General features: G+C 43.6%; 1 protein-coding gene across 1 annotated transcript in view; it reads right to left on the bottom strand.

Annotated features, from left to right (window-relative positions):
• fax (failed axon connections) overlaps positions 1–16,012 on the bottom strand; it is a 78,541-nt gene that overhangs the window by 7,390 nt on the left and 55,139 nt on the right. Inside the window, exon 2 of the mRNA XM_019060442.2 lies at positions 920–1,122. Coding sequence (XP_018915987.1) covers positions 920–1,122 — 203 coding nt within the window. The remainder of the gene's footprint in view (positions 1–919; positions 1,123–16,012) is intronic.

Here is a 16,012-nt window from a genome sequence, read left to right as displayed (position 1 = left end):
TTTGTCGATCGATTCACGGGTTTGTCGATCCAATCACGGGTTTGTCGATCGATTCACGGGTTTGTCGATCGATTCACGGGTTTGTCGATCGATTCACGGCTTTTGTCGATCCATTCACGGGTTTGTCGATCGAGTCACGGGTTTGTCGATCGATTCAAGGGTTTGTCGATCGATTCACGGGTTTGTCGATTGATACACGGCTTTTGTCGATCGATTCACGGCTTTTGTCGATCGATTCACAGGTTTGTCGATTGATTCACGGTTGTCGATCGAATCGGTGTCGATCGATTCACGTTTTCATTTTTCGATCCGTTCATGTCGATCGAATCGATACGGGTGTTTTTAAATTAACTGTCGATCGAATCGGTGTCGATCGATTCATGTCGATCGAATCACGTTTTAATTTTTCGATCGATTCATGTCGATCGAATCGACACCGGTCTTTCAATAATTTTTCGATCGAATCGGTGTCGATCGATTCACGTTTTAATTTTTCGATCGATTCATGTCGATCGAATCGACACCGGTTTTTTTAACAATTTGTCGATCGAATCGGTGTCGTTCGATTCATATCGATCGATTCACGTTTTCATTTTTCGATCGATTCATGTCCATCGAATGCATACCTTCCATAAAGAAGATCTTAAAAAATGCACGAGGAAAGATGTATGCAAAAAAATGACCTGAGGAGGAGGGCTGTTTTTGAGCCCTTCAGAAGGACTGAAGTCTTAAAAGGAATGAACAGGAATAGGAGATACTGTCATCCTCTTTAAAGAAAGAAAAGGCATCTTATACAAATGAAATTCAAAAGGGTTCCAAACCCGGAATCAAGCAAGGGCAAATAAATGGCTACACAACGATCAATGCACCATCACAAAAAAATGTGAACCTATTCAAAAATCGGTAATATGAAACTAACCATAAGAAGTGATTTTCAATCATGGAGATCAGAGCGTGAGAGTTATTTTTTTGTTCGTTGGTAAGAGTTGCGTCTAAGTCTTTGCCGAATTTCTTTCCTAACTCTTTGATAATGAATGAGCTATCCGCGATTTCTTCTCCGTTCAATTCGACGAATGGGAGTTGTCCTTTCTTGGATCTGTGTTTGACTTTGTGGTCCACATTCTGCAACAGAAAAAAATGGTAGATTAATAATTTGTGCAACTGATAAGACAAGAAAAATACCAAAACAACAATGATAGAAACTATCTGTCTTCATCACGGTTCAAGTCGGTATTGCAACTGGGGTGCAGGCACATTTTTCATACCTAACTCAACGGGGATCTTGGGATACTCTCCCCTAACTTTCCCTAGTTTTCAGGGGATTCAGGAAAAAGATTCACAAGAACTCGCTGACTAGAAATCGACCGAGAGTTCCGACAGGGTGCCTAGTTTTTTTCATTTTGGGAAATCCTGATGTTTCCTGATTCTTGACTGCTAAATCCTGATTTCATAATTTTTTCAAATCCTGATTTTTTGTGGAGAAAATCGTAACTTCACGAAAATAGCTCGATAAAAAAATCCGATTGGACGGCCGACTTCTCTCAAATCCTGCTTTAACGACCGATTTTTCCTCAAATCCTGATGAAATCTGGATTAAATCCTGATGCTATACACCTTGTTCGAGCTCGTTGAAGATGCGACCAGGGTATCTACTAAAACAGGCTGGCCAAAAATTAGTACGTTTACAGTACTTTTTCGGTACGTTCCCAAGAAATTCAGTACCTCTTCAGCAGGGAATTTCAGTACTTTCATTTGACGAAGTTCGAAAGATTTCAAAAATTTGAATTTATCGCTCAAATATTGACAAAATGACACACAAAATCCGAAATTCAAGCCACATTCAGCGTGTGATTGCGGTGTACGAGTTTTCGCCAGAAATTTGGCGTTTTCCCCCTCTTTTGAATGAATGACGGGGGAAGGAAGGGGGTCGACCCCCCGATCCGCCCACGTCTAATCTAACTCAGCCGGAGATTTTTGAAAACGAGGATGCAAGGAGGAGGCCGCGCGGGATTGCAGCTGGACACGTTTGATGTACCAACATGAGACGAAATGGGGCACTTCCTCCTTCTTGTCGGCTGCCGTGTTGCCAGACTTGCTTTGTATTCCCTCCGAGAGTGAGTATGAATCGGATGGATTTCCGTGCCCAAATCGGCAACGTTGGACGGTAGCTTAATCCTCGCCCATTATTCCATCTCGGTATCCCGAGAGCACGCGTGTGCCACGTTGAATTCTATACTCCCGTCCAAAGGAAAAACGCCGTATGAACCTTCAGGCGTTGCCAAATTTCCTTTGATAAAGCAACAATTTTCCTGGTAAACTTACGGATATTTTCCTTCCAATTCGTCGGGTGATTTCGTTTGCAATTTTACGTAAAGTTCTTGAAAATCTCTCGGAAAAATATGTTTAATATATATTTGAATATCAATTTTTTTTTTTTAAATATATTCCTCTATGGTAGTCTTGACACCCGAGCACTGGAACTGAGGGCTGATTATGGAAATCGATAGACGAAGCAATAGACAAAGAGAAAACGGAGCGATCCTATAGGTGACTAACTAACGGCAGCCCACAAAGGACCCAATTGTCACTCCGTAATTCTTACCCTGGTCTATAACATCCACTTGCTTCAACTAATAAGATCCCGTCGCCTCCTTTGTCTATAGCTTTGTCTATCAATTTCAATAATCAGCCCGTGGTATCAAAAACGCTCAGGAGAGTGGAAAACCGGAAGTAGGGAACTTCCCGAAAGCTTTCCCAGTAAATCGCTCCCGAGTGCGAGTGACTACCTACATGTGTTTTTGTGCCCGAAGTTTTCTGGGAAATCAAACATCCCGGAATCCCCGGGAAAGTTCCCGGAGAGGGATCCGTGGACACGCGGCCGGGGAGAACACCTGTTACCGCTCGGATCATAGTCGGGACGGACGGGCTGAAAAAGGCGGCGGTTTCCCTTTCAGAGGTGGGACGAGGGACACCCCGGTAGCGTGAATCCGAATTAAAAACCACGAAAAAACCCCGAGTCCTAGGGCTGCCGGTGGAGGAGGGGGGGGGGGGGGGGTCCGTCCCGCCGGCGTGGGAGACGACGACGACGACGAGTGAGCGAAGAGTCGGTGGCGGGGAAACCGCGGGAGACGGCCGAGGCGCGGTGGATCAAGTCCACGGGGAAGCTCGGACAAACTTCGGAAACTTTAAAAGCTCATAACTCCGTTCATATCAAACTTTGAGGCTTCAAAAGCGGTTCCATTGATTTCCTCGTGAAATTTTCTCCCGGAGGCACCTCTTAAAACTTAAAATGTGACGGAATAAACGTGAAAATTTGCAGTTATAGTCAAGAATTTCATGTGCGGCCTCTTCCGTTGACTGGATCCACTGTGCGGGAGGGTGCCGAGACGGGGGAGTTCAAGGGGAGATTTCCTACCCTTGGGCGGGCTTGGCGCTTCGTGGCCGGGGAAACGGGAAACGGGAAAGAGTTGAGTGAACCCGGCGAGTTGCTATAGAGACCCGGCTTCCAGGCTTCTGCTCCTCCTCCGTGCCGCGAGTCGCCGGGGCGGGGCCGGGGGAAGGGACGCCGCGGGACGGGTGGCGAGGGGAGGGGAGGGGAGCGCAGGGACAGCCGAGGGGGGAGTGGGTGTTATTGATCGTCGTCGCCGCCCGTCCCTGCCTCTGGCCGTGGCGCATGCCGCACAGTGCAGTGACCCTCGCGGCGCCGCGGACAAAGTCCCCCGAATCCGGTTCCGGCCTCCCCGCTCCGCTTCCCAGTTTCGCCCCCCAATACCAAAGTCCACCCCCCATTGGAGAATTTCCATGCACATCTTTTTATTGCATCATCTCAAAGTGCCTAAAGAGCTGATTCCACAGCATTTTGTATACTTTTTTTCTGATGTGGGAAATAGTATTAAAATAGATTTAAAAATGAGAAAATGCACCGCCAAGTGAGGTCATTGGAGAATTAGCATGCACATTTTTTATTGCATCATCTCAAAGTGCCTAAAGAGCTGATTCCACAGCATTTTGTTATACTTTTTTTCTGATACGGGAAATAGTATTAAAATAGATTTAAAAATGAGAAAATGCACCGCCAAGTGAGGTCATTGGAGAATTTAGCATGCACATTTTTTTATTGCATCATCTCAAAGTGCCTAAAGAGCTGATTCCACAGCATTTCGTATACTTTTTTTCTGATACGGGAAATAGTATTGAAATAGATTTAAAAGTGAGAAAATGCACCGCCAAGTGAGGTCATCCGGCGGCATTTCCCGTTTCAACACATGTATTTTAGCAGATTAGATCATACGGATTGCATTTTGCAAAAAGGAACCAAGAGGATTCCAATGTTGCTAAGATTGTGCAACTTCTCTTGTCTTGAAAGAAAAACTCTGATCATCTATAAACATTCTCCATTCTACTCGCTAAAACCTGTAAATTTAAGACAAAATTACCGTATAAATTTTATACTTTTTTATGATTACAGTAGTTTTATTGCAAAGGGTGAAGTTGCACAATCTTAGCAACACGGCATTACTCCTGGTTCCTTTTTGCAAAATGCAATCCATATGTCATTCGACGTGAAACTACCAAACCACGTATCTCGTTTGCGGTGTTTAAAAATCTACGCTCACATTTTATTTTTTTGAAGTAGACCAAATCAATATCATTCCTTGAAATTTTCACGGAATTTTCTCCGCACAAAGAGGATAAATCACAGACATTTTCAAGACTGGATGTTAAGTAGTTTTTCATTTAAAAAATAAAGTATGACAGGAAGTCTGCGACGTCGCAAACCGAGATACGTGGTTTGGTAGTTTCACCGTCGATATCTTCTCCAATGATTGTTCAGTTCATGAACCAAGGGTATCCTCGTGTTCAGTTCACTCACTAGTTTCCACCTAAACACGAAATTCATCAAACAGACATCCGCAAAGTCTCTTTTCCCACTCTTCTTAGTTTAGGTTACATTACGTAAGGTTAGCTTGGGCTCGGAAAAATTACCTTTCCTGCAATATATCCAATTTTTTTTTTTTTTTGGATTTGGCGGCACAGTTTAGTTTTAAGTTAGGCTAGGTCACAGTGGATCTGAAGCGCTTACCAAGTCCATTTCTATCGTTTCCGACCGTCATTAGGTCCCACTGAAAAAAATGTCACAGGCTATATAGACATCCCGCCCGTTTCGGGCGTAGAGGACGAAAGATCCGGGTGACGGAGCCGTAGCTTTGATTGCTCCGAGTGCTAGGCCCGGAGCGGAGCTTTCGGCCTCCGAGCCCGGAACGCGGACGGTATGTCTATATAGTCCGTAAATACGGCTTCTGCGGCCGGACTTTTTTTGCAGTGTATCGAAGTTTGGACTGGAAAAAGTTACCGTTCCTCGACGTCGTATTCAGTGGCGAGACGTGAATGGTGGATTATCGACATTCCCCCGCTTGGAGCTGTGGTAAAGAATCGATTATTGAGGTGTTGGTAGCGTACACCCCGTTTATCGATTCTCCTCCATAGATTTAAATGACAGATCGATCGATATATTCATAGTCGTTCCTTGAGCAGATCCTTCCCCGCAGGTGCCCACTTTGCTTTACTCTGTTACTAAGGGAGGTTTAAGGAAGCCCTCAAAACAGCATCATAAAATGGACTATTTTGGCAAGCCTCTGGTAAAATTCAGCAGTATAACTTTGAAAATGGGTAAGCACCTAAAAAGGATTACAATACTTGACCGTTCCAAAAGATACAAAGTTTGAAGGAAAAAATACAGCAAGTTTGTAGATTTTAAGGGGTGGGTTGGCACCAACCTTCGGTAAATGTGGTCAAGATCATTGAATTTTTTTCTTCCCCATTTTGTACTTCTCGCAGCGGCAAATCATCGTAATCCCACACAAGGGTCCATGTCCAAAGTTTTACGATTTTCTGGGTCCGAAATATCCATCGGTAATCGAGACTCGAGTACATTTTGCGATAGATAACAACTCTCTCTTAGTTTCTTCCATCAAAAAACCTACTCGCATGGGGAAACAAACGTCATTTCAGATGCCCTTTCAAGAAGCCAGGAACACGACCTTCTGATTGCCGAATTACGTTCCATTTCGATCGGTGCTCGGCGGATTCTGGCGACTGTGTTCCCCAACTTTTCCAGGGGTTCCAGGCTTCAAGTGATCCAAAGAGTACCTAAACTTTTCCGCGACTGTCATGACATTTTTCCTGACCGTCCCGAACAACGGAACCTTTAACGCGGAATCCGGCAAATAAACTTGCATTCCTTCGTTTATTGTTTCCTCTTAGCTTGCAAAAATATTTTACGGCCCCTGGGTGGACAGATTTCAAACCCTCAACTTTCCTGTTTTCCACATCGTCCGCGAAAAATGGAGCGATCCGATCGGTGGAAGCAATTGGGTCCGGTGGACGAAGGAGGTGAGTCATACAACTAACTGTACACGAAATTCCTTGACTTTTCCAACAAATTCTCTCACTTTCCCAGGTCACCACGGCCGGAAAAACTCCTTTAGGTAATCATCTTTTTTCCTGCAGCGATGACCCAAGATTCATATCAACTTCTTTAAATCAAAGTCAATGCTCAAAGGACTTTTCAAAGAGTTCAAATTATTCAAATTGAATAGCTTCAAGAATCTTTCAGGAACTTGTTGAAAGTGTAAAAGTTCTATCATGGATGTACAAAAAGATTCTCAAGACTACGAAGAATGCCTTAATGATGGATGGCTCCCATTTTTGTCTGCACTGCCGTGCGGCCGGAAAAACGCCTTATGAGCAGTTAAGAATTGCCAAATTTCTTCCGATAAAATATTTATTTTGGAGGAGAGTTTTGGATAATTCCTCTTTACAATTTCAGATAGATAATTATAAGATTTGCAAGATTTACTCAAGAATAAAATTCTCTGAAAAATATTCGCAGATTTCCCTGCAATATCCCATTTTATCGAAGTAAGGAAATTTCGCAACGTCTGAAGGCTCATACGTGGTTCATCCTTAACGCGGCAGCGCTGCTCATCTATATTATACAGCTACAAGCAAAATCTTGGAAGCACTATTTCTGACGAACTGCCGGACCGATAAGGATGATCTTTACATGTATGTCATCTGTAGTAGATGTAGATGTGCAAAAAATTATGAAACCCCGAACTTTTAATGTTGTAGAGCTTTTAAAGCTCATGTCACTTAAGCCCAATGTTAATAGCGTGAGAGATATGTCGTTTCCGCTAGAAACGTCAAGGTGTGGGATTCTACCTGAGTGACTCGAATAAACAATAAAACAATGGAAAAGCTCGTGAAGGCTCCTCATTCGAAGAGTTGAGGAACGGTGCATCGCTCAGGGTTCAAGGTCCAAGGTATAAGGTTTAACTCAATTTTTCCTGCATTCTTCCGGCTTCGATTTGTGGCATTTGTCAATTTACTTGATTGCTGAATTTCTATTAATATTTACAGCAGATACGAAGTGAGAAGGCAGGCGCTGCGTCGCGTCAGGACGGACCAAATATTATTAACTCTTAACGGTCGAAATCTGATTTTTTTTTTTTTTTAAATTAAGTATTTAAAAATAACATAATAAATGGAAATTTCTCCAGTAAGTGGACTGTGAAATTATGTACATCTAGCTATTCCTCATCATTTACAGATCTGAGTGTTACGTCAACAATTTTGAAATCGATGCAGCTCGAACACAAAATAGTGTATTAAAATGGAAGAACATTTTTGCCTATACATATGCGTATAGGGCCCGCGAAGCGGGCCTGAGGGCGCGAGGCGCCCTCCCGGGGGTTGGGCCGCGTAGCGGTCAGGGGGCAGGGCCCCCTAGTACTGTCTATAAGTCCGTGCGAGGAAGCAATCTATAGGACGCGCGGATGACGCTGCTCGACATTTTTGAAGTTTCTGTCATAACAAAGACGGAAAAAGACCGATTTTCCGAGCAGTCGTAAACGAAATGATCAGATGATGTAAATCAAGGACTCTCAAGTACACTCGCGCAATTTCTTAATATTCAAGGATGTTCAAGGATTCTTCAGGGCGTCACGAACCCTGTAACCCTGTTGCGTTACTGCGCTGAGCGGAGGGCACGCCTAGCTCATGAAAAACGTCGTGTAAGCATCCAACAGTTGCCAAATGTCCTCTGATAATAAGGTAGATCGGAAGAAAAGTTCATGATCTCTCTCTCAGCACTTAGAGAGGAACGCTCGATTAAATTGCGATTAGCATTATTTGAAGAATTCAAGGGGAAAAAATCACGAGTTATTAATTTTTTTTATCACTAGAAAAAATGGTATTTTTTCGCAAGACATTTGGCAACGTGTGAAAGTTCACACGGCGCGGTAGCGGAGTTCTCATTGATCCCGAAACTGGAAGCCTTGGAGAGGGCGAAGCGGGCCTTTCCGTCCGTTTATACACCATTGCGCTTGGTCCATCGACGGGGGAGGCAGGCACTGGAGGCAGTGAAAAACCCATAACCGACCCCGGAGAAGGGGGAATTACATCAACAAGTTGCTCACTCTCACGTCAACCATCATTTTCCCCCCTAAGTCCGTAACAACCACCCATTTCAACCGGTACACGGCGAAAAATAAGCTGAAAAATCAACAGTTCCTGACTATTTAAAAAATAAAAAAAATCTTGACTGCAGTTAACAAAATTCCCAACTTTTTCTTTCTCTTTCTTGAAGAAAAAGATACAAGAGTCAGGTATCGTCGTAGAATACGTCAGGTTCAGGAATCACTAAAAATTTGGCCGGAAAACGGTTGAAAATAACTCCACATCAGCCCCGAGCAAATGCCCTGAATAGTCTGTTTAGTTTCGCAAATAATTAAAAATTTTGCATTGGTTTAGTTCGTTGATTCTCCATTGATTTTCCATCTCATTTTGATTCGGGGCGCGGTCTTGGAGTTGTGTCAAAATTTCTTGGTCGTTCCGTTTATCATTTGATACCCAACATCAATTTTTGATTTTAATGATTTCTTTAAAAAAAAAAAAAAAAAAAAAAAAAAAAAAAAAAAAATGTTCAGAACCTAGAAAATTTCCCAAAAAGAACGATGGTGAAACCCTGAGCCAAAGTCGAGAACCAACTTAGAATTTTTAAACTCGGTAAAAAAATTCAATTGAGCTAGGTGAATCTACAAGACAACAAGACTCAAGACGTATGTTCCATTACATTGGGAAAATTTTAAAATTTAAACTTGCTGAGATGACTTGCGTGAGAAACAAGGAGTAAACTTAAGTGCGGTCTTCTCTACAAACGTAAAAATTCCCTGCCGTCCGGAATAATTCCCTGACATCCCAGGTTTTTCCTGACGTTTGCCAGCCTGCGGGCTGATTATTGACATTGATAGAAAAAGTGATAGACAAAGAAGACATAGGGAGTATGCAGCGGTTCTATTGGTTGAGATGGGTGGGGCCTTATAGCCTAAGAGAGAAAATGATGGACTAGGTAACTAAAGATCTCTCGTCGGTTGCCGTTAGTTAGTCTATTATCTACCTCCTTTGTCCAATGCAGTCACCCGCTTCCACCAATAAGATCCTTCCATATCCCTTTTGTCTTCTTTGTCTATAGCTTTGTCTCTCAATTTCAAAAATCGGCCCGCTACAATAGGATGGCTCCACTTTCCCAACGTCTACCCCTTTGTGTATCAATTTCAATAATCAGTCCGGTGACAAGGACGGTGGATCCCGGGTTTGACACGGTGCATCCAATTCAATCCACTCGTCTCCGGGTGATTACGGACAGAAAACTACCGGTGGAGCGGACAGTTACCCGCTAACCAATCCACGGATTTGAATTTCAAACGACCCGAGCAAGAGCGAGCAAGAGCCGAGCAATCCGCCAAATGAGAGACCCGTCGCGACGAGAGGGGCCTTCCCTCACGCAGAGCTCCAGGGGCCGCACAGTGGAGCCAGTCAATCGCCAAGTTCGGATATGATGCGCTAAAGTTGAAAGCTCACATAGTCCCCGTAGACTGAGTTTACTCACTTTTGGGTATAGTACGTATGTAGAGAGAGAATGGAAATCACCTTCATGACTTAGTTTCGGTATCCATTTACTCATTTAGGCAGAAGAATGTTCACGGTGCCGAAAAGTTCAGAATCTGAAAATTCCCTGACCCCCAAGTCAGGAAATTTTCAGATTTCTACATACGAAAACTATCCATCTCCGAATCTTGAGACTGAAATTCCCTAACATTTCCCTGTTTTCTCCGACAAATTTTGATGAAATTTTTGGACAATTGAAGATATGCCAAATGGTTCAAAAGACATAATTAGAAATAATTTTGAGAAAAATTTTTCGTCCGAGTTACCCGTTCTAGGAAACAAATAACGGTAACTAAACGATTTTTCCCTGACATTTCCGCCATTTCCCCTGAAAGTTCCAGGTTTTTCCTGACACTGACTTTTAAAAATTCCCTGAAATTTCCCGGTATTCCCTGACTGTGGCAACCCCGAAGATATTGGTCCATTCATGCCTTGGTCATGTGAAAAAAGAATTCGAAAGTTTTTCCGTCACAACTGGTCAAATGGAGAATTTGCAAGGGTCTGAAATTTGATGAATTTCCTGTTTAAGTGGAATCCTCTGAGTGAACTGAACACGAAGATACCCTTGATTCATAAATTGAGCGATTATTAGAGGAGATATGACAAAATAACCGATTCTGCTAAAATACATGTGTTTAAATGGGAAATGCCGCCAGATGACGTCACAAGGCGGCGCATTTTCTCACTTTTAAATCAATTTTTCTCCAATTTCCCATGTCAGAAAAAAATTATGAAAAATATTGCGAACTCAGCTCATTAGGCACTTTCAGATGAAGCAATAAAAAAATTGCGTGCAAATTCTCCATTGTGTGATTCTACCGCTTTTCTCGCAAAATTTTGTTCAAGCGGCATCCCTTAAAATTTAAAACGTGACGAGATAAACATCAAAACGAAGTTCAACCGAAAGTTTCAAGTCCTCCTTCTCCAGATGGCTCGTTCCACTGTGCGCGGGGCGGAGAGGGGAGGGGGGGGCGAGGTGTCGGCGGGAAGGGGGGGGGGGGTAGTCGGTAGCGTAACGACCGTCCCGACGCCGAGCGGACAGTAAACAGGAATTGAAAGCTGTAAAGTTACTTACGGCCCTCCGCGGGCGGCGGCGGGGGCGACGGGGAAAACCTAGTATCCGCGCGGAACTTGGCGGGGGGTGTTGCGCGGTTTCGGCGGAGGGAGCGACCCCCTAGGACGAGCGCCACTCCGACGATCAACTACTTGTCGGGGCGGAGGGCGCGACCTCTTTACCCTTGCGAAAATCCCTGCCCCAATTTCGGCGTCCCTCCCGCCGATCCTGGATCCTAGAGTCCCTCTACAGAGAGAGTTGGGACAGCGCGGCTCATGGATGCCACGGACGGGAATGAAGATTACACGAGTCGGACGTTTTTACTTTCTCGCTCCCATAGGGTAGAGAGGAAGTATTGTCATCCTCCAAAAAAAAAAAAAAAAAAAAGTTGAAATTTCATCATTTCTAGACGTTTTAAGGTCCCAGGAGTAAAAATAACCATACTTGAAAAAATGTGTGTCCGTCCGTGTGGCGTCCCCCAAATCTGTCTACAGCGATATCTCAGAATCTATCTGTTCGATTTCATTCAAAATTGGCACAGGACACCATATCTATGGTCTCCTTATGCACGTTCAACGATTTTGAGGTACGCTAAAATTTGGGGGGGCTACGCTCAATTGTCCATTTTTAGCAAAATCACACGGAAAGCTCATTTTGAAAGACTGTAAATTTTGAAAAATGTCTTTAATTCTTTAACAATGGGCATCAAGCACATCACCTGGGTCATTAATTTAAGTTCCAAAAAGATCTTTGGACTAAACTCAAAATTCAAGAGATACGAGGCCCAAAAGTAGGGCACTTTGCTCCGCGAAACAGCTCATTTTCAAGGACTGTAAATTTGAAAAAAAATAAAAATAAAATGCCTTCAATTCTTCGAAAGTTGGCATCAGAGCACCACCTGGTTCATTAATTTAAGTTCCTACGAGGTCTTTGGACTAAACTAAAAATTGAAGGGTTACGCGTCATATAGCGAGGAGAGCACTTCGGTCACACGGAGAGCTCATGGACTGTAGATTTTGAAAAAATGCCTTTAATTCTTTGAAAGTTGGCTCAAAAGCACCATCTGAGTCATTAATTTAAGTTCCTAAAGGATTCATGGACTAATCTCATAATTGCAGAGGGGCCGATAGGAAACGCTCAATTCTCTGATAAATGAGTCGGAGCGCTTCTAGATAATAGCAGCAAACGCTTTGAGTCAGGTGAAACCTAGGAATTCAAATGCATTATATAATGCATCATATACTATTTCCAAAATTACTCCGTAGGTAATCACAAAGCAAAATTAGACAACTAATTAGATACATACTCACATTACAAAGGTACTATGAATCATCAAGCTAACGCCAAGAACTCACACTTAGATCTTTATTAAAAACTAATATGTTTGTTGTTAATGAATTTAGAATCCCGGCAGATTCCATCTTTTGCGGTTCCTTTTTACGAGGTACTAAGCACAAATATAATGTAATAATTCGGCACAAATATGACTGATTTAATTTAAATCTCTTGATCGACCCATTCCCGAATTCCTATCTCCGTTCCCTCCCTCATTCCATTTGTTCCTTGCAGTACCCCTGATGGAGATGTGTGAGGAATGGGCGATTTGACTATGGATTCTTACGTAAAAGTTCGCGAGAAACACGATGGTGCCACTGGTTTCCTCTGAAATCAACTCCCAAGCTCAAAAAAAGCTCTTAAGTTGAGGCCGAAATGGAGGGGATATCCCACGCTATCCTGAGAGTCCACCTCTACAGCAAGACAAACTCTCCATGCAAAGATAGGGAGCAAACACATTAGCAGGGTTGCCGTGTTTTCAGTTTTAGAGTCCCCAAATAGAGTAGTAGCCCTGTCAATGTATTTGCTCCCCATTTTTGTATGGAGAGTTTGTCTTGATGCAGAGGTGGACTCTCAGGATAGCGTGGGATATCCCCTCCATTTCGGCCTCAACTTAAGAGCTTTTTTTGAGCTTGGGAGTTGATTTCAGGGAAAACCAGTGGCACCATCGTGTTTCTCGCGAACACATGCATAAGAATTCCTCGCAAATTCCTCACACATGCAACATCTCCATTTCCCGATCCATTCCAGTTCATAATCTTTGCAATTAGACAAAATTTAATATTTATTCCCGTTTGTGACACTGTGGGGGCCCAAAATACGGGAACCAATCAGAAATGGATTCACATTGTCTTTACTCTCAGTATAAAGGGACTCGAGGGGATCCCATCCGAGACCGGGCCACGATTCGGAATTGGCCGGACCGGGTTTCAGCGGGCTGATCACTGAGATCTTTAGATAAAGCGATAGACACAGAGAGCGAAGGGAAAATGGAGGGATTCTATTCATCTATTGGTTTGTTTTACAGTTAGACCAGGGGGAAGACGATAAACTAACTATAGGGTCTCTCGCGGGCTACCTCCGTCAGAGAATTGCTGCTTTCGTTGTTCCCTGAACGGACCAACGTGACTATACTTCGATATTGCAAATTTCCCCTTAAAAATGGTAATTCGGCCAAAAAATCATGGGGGTTTTCTACCCGAAAGTTTCCCTGATTTAAAATCCGATCTCATCCAAAAATCCGATAAATTTGGACGACAATTGCACAGGAACAATTGGATTACATTTTGCAATAAGGAACCACTATCTCGTCACCTTCCAGGCAAAGTATCACAAGCGCCATGCGACGTTTAAAAATTTCCGCCGCCATTTCATTTCTTTACTGAGAAATTGTTAGTTGAATCTGTTTGGAAATTTCACTAAATTTTATCGGCAGCACAAAGAAAATTCAGTGAAATTTTCGGACAGCTTCGTTGAACAATTTCTCTGTAAAAAAATAAAATGGCGGCGGAAATTTTTAAACGTCGCATGGCGCTTGTGATACTTTGCCTGGAAGGTGACGATCAGGCTGTGGCTCTTCCATAAAAACGCATATCTTCACACGGAAACCAATGGCACTTAAGCGGTTTCTAAAATGAGCTAGAAATAGTGGTTCCTTACTGCAAACTGTAATGCAATTTTGTAAAACATTGAATTCTCGAGTCGATTTGGCGACCTCGGAATGGAGTTACGTCCTTTCGTCCGGGAAACGCAGATTCCCTCCACCAATAGGAGCCCTCCATTTTCCCTTCGTCTCCTCCTTCGTCCATCCATGTTTCAATAATTTAACATGCATGCCGACTGCGAGTAAATCCGTTTCCTTTTCAGTCAGATCAAACCGGAGTGGGATGGTAGGATGGGGCGGGGGGGGGGGGGCGCTCGGAAGTCCTCAGAGTCCGGCACACTGTGTGCTCCGAGAAAATAACCATTACACAGGAAATAACCGGGGGGTCCGGGCGAGGGGGGGGGGGGGGGGGGCCGAAGAACACCGAAAGTACTGCCTCACACGAAAACGGCAGCTAGCGTGATGTCGGAACTGGGACATGACTGTCTGGCGACTATTAACCCCGCCCTGCCGCCCACTCCGTCGTATCAGGACCCCCCCCCCCCCCCCCCCGGCCTTCCAACCCCCGGTTAAGTTTGTTTTTACGACTTGCAGCGGATAATTGTGAACTAATTAATTTCATCGAAAGGGCTTTCGAAAGGTGGACGGCGGAGGGGGGTGAGCATTCTTGGCGGATCAATTTTCGTCCGGCTTTCGTTTCGCATTGCGGTGTCTTTTCGCACACTGATGAGGAAAATCGGATCCGTTGCGATTGCGACAGCGAAACTTGCTCTGCTTCAACGTTCCTCGTCGCGCTCAAGCTAATACTAGTTGCGTCTAGCGTCCCTTTATCTGAGAGTTGAGACAACACCCTCTCATGGAGTCTCAAACGGGAATAAAGATTACACAAATTGAACGGTTTTCGTAGTCTTTGATCGGCTCATTCTCAAATTCCTTTCTCCGTTCCTTCTCTCATTCCGTTTGTTCCTTGGCGAACCCGTAATTCCTCGGTCCATTCCAGATTATAATCTTTGCAATTGGTGAAAATGTAATCTTTAATCCCGTTTGTGACACTGTGGAGGCCTAAAATACGGGAACCAATCAGAAGTGGATTCACATTGTCTTAACTCTCAGCATAAAGGGACTCAAGTTGCGTCCGAGGGTGCAAAAAATGCAGCATCGCGTGCCCGCAAGGAAGCTACAATTTTGTTCCAACACTAAAGGGATCCTCCTGTATTAGTTTCGACGAATTCGGAATAATCAGAGCAGTTTAAGATTTTTCCTGACGTCATAGAGGTATTCGCTTCCGCCAATTCGCCGTAAAATATTCCAACTTAGGAGGACATTCGACATACCTATGCGTTGATCCGGAAGCACCGCTACGAATAAGACAAATGGAACCAAAACAGCATGGAAATAAAGCTTGGGAAAGGATGCGCGTTGATGACGGCGCAGAGATACAACTATTCGTACTTTATGGATGTCCGTGCTGCATCTGCAAAATAGAAGGCGCGATGGCGCGAGGCGTAATGCGTAAACTTTCAGTACCTGACACTCGATTCTTTCCCTTTGATTTCAATTTGATGTCTGATTCTATTTTTTAGATGTATGAAGACAAATATCTAAAGCTCGTATGCGTCAGCCTCATACAATCCGTGGGGCACGTGTTTGTGGGAAGCCTCGAGTCAATTTGACATGGTTTGGACATTTACGGGTAAAAAAATTGAAAATGTCTTTCAGGGTGTCTAGTTTTTTGTCCTGGGTGATCCTAATGAAATCCTGATTTTTCCTGATTTTCACTGCTAAATCCTGATTTCATAATTTTTCCAAAACCGGATTTTTTGCGGAGAAAAATTAGGCAAATGTAACGTCACAAAAATAGCTCTATAAAAAAATCCGATCGGACGGCCGACTTAACTCAAATCCTGATTTTACTCCCGATTTTTCTTTAAATCCTGATAAAATCGGGATTAAATCCTGATTGACCTCAAATTCTGATAGAATCGGGAAAATCGGGTCCTTTCCGTAAA

This window comes from Bemisia tabaci, chromosome 3 (assembly GCF_918797505.1).
Source record: "Bemisia tabaci chromosome 3, PGI_BMITA_v3".
NCBI classification, from domain to species: domain Eukaryota; kingdom Metazoa; phylum Arthropoda; class Insecta; order Hemiptera; family Aleyrodidae; genus Bemisia; species Bemisia tabaci.
The sequence above is the reverse complement of the archived record's forward strand: the minus strand, read 5'-3'. Positions and strand labels throughout refer to the sequence as shown.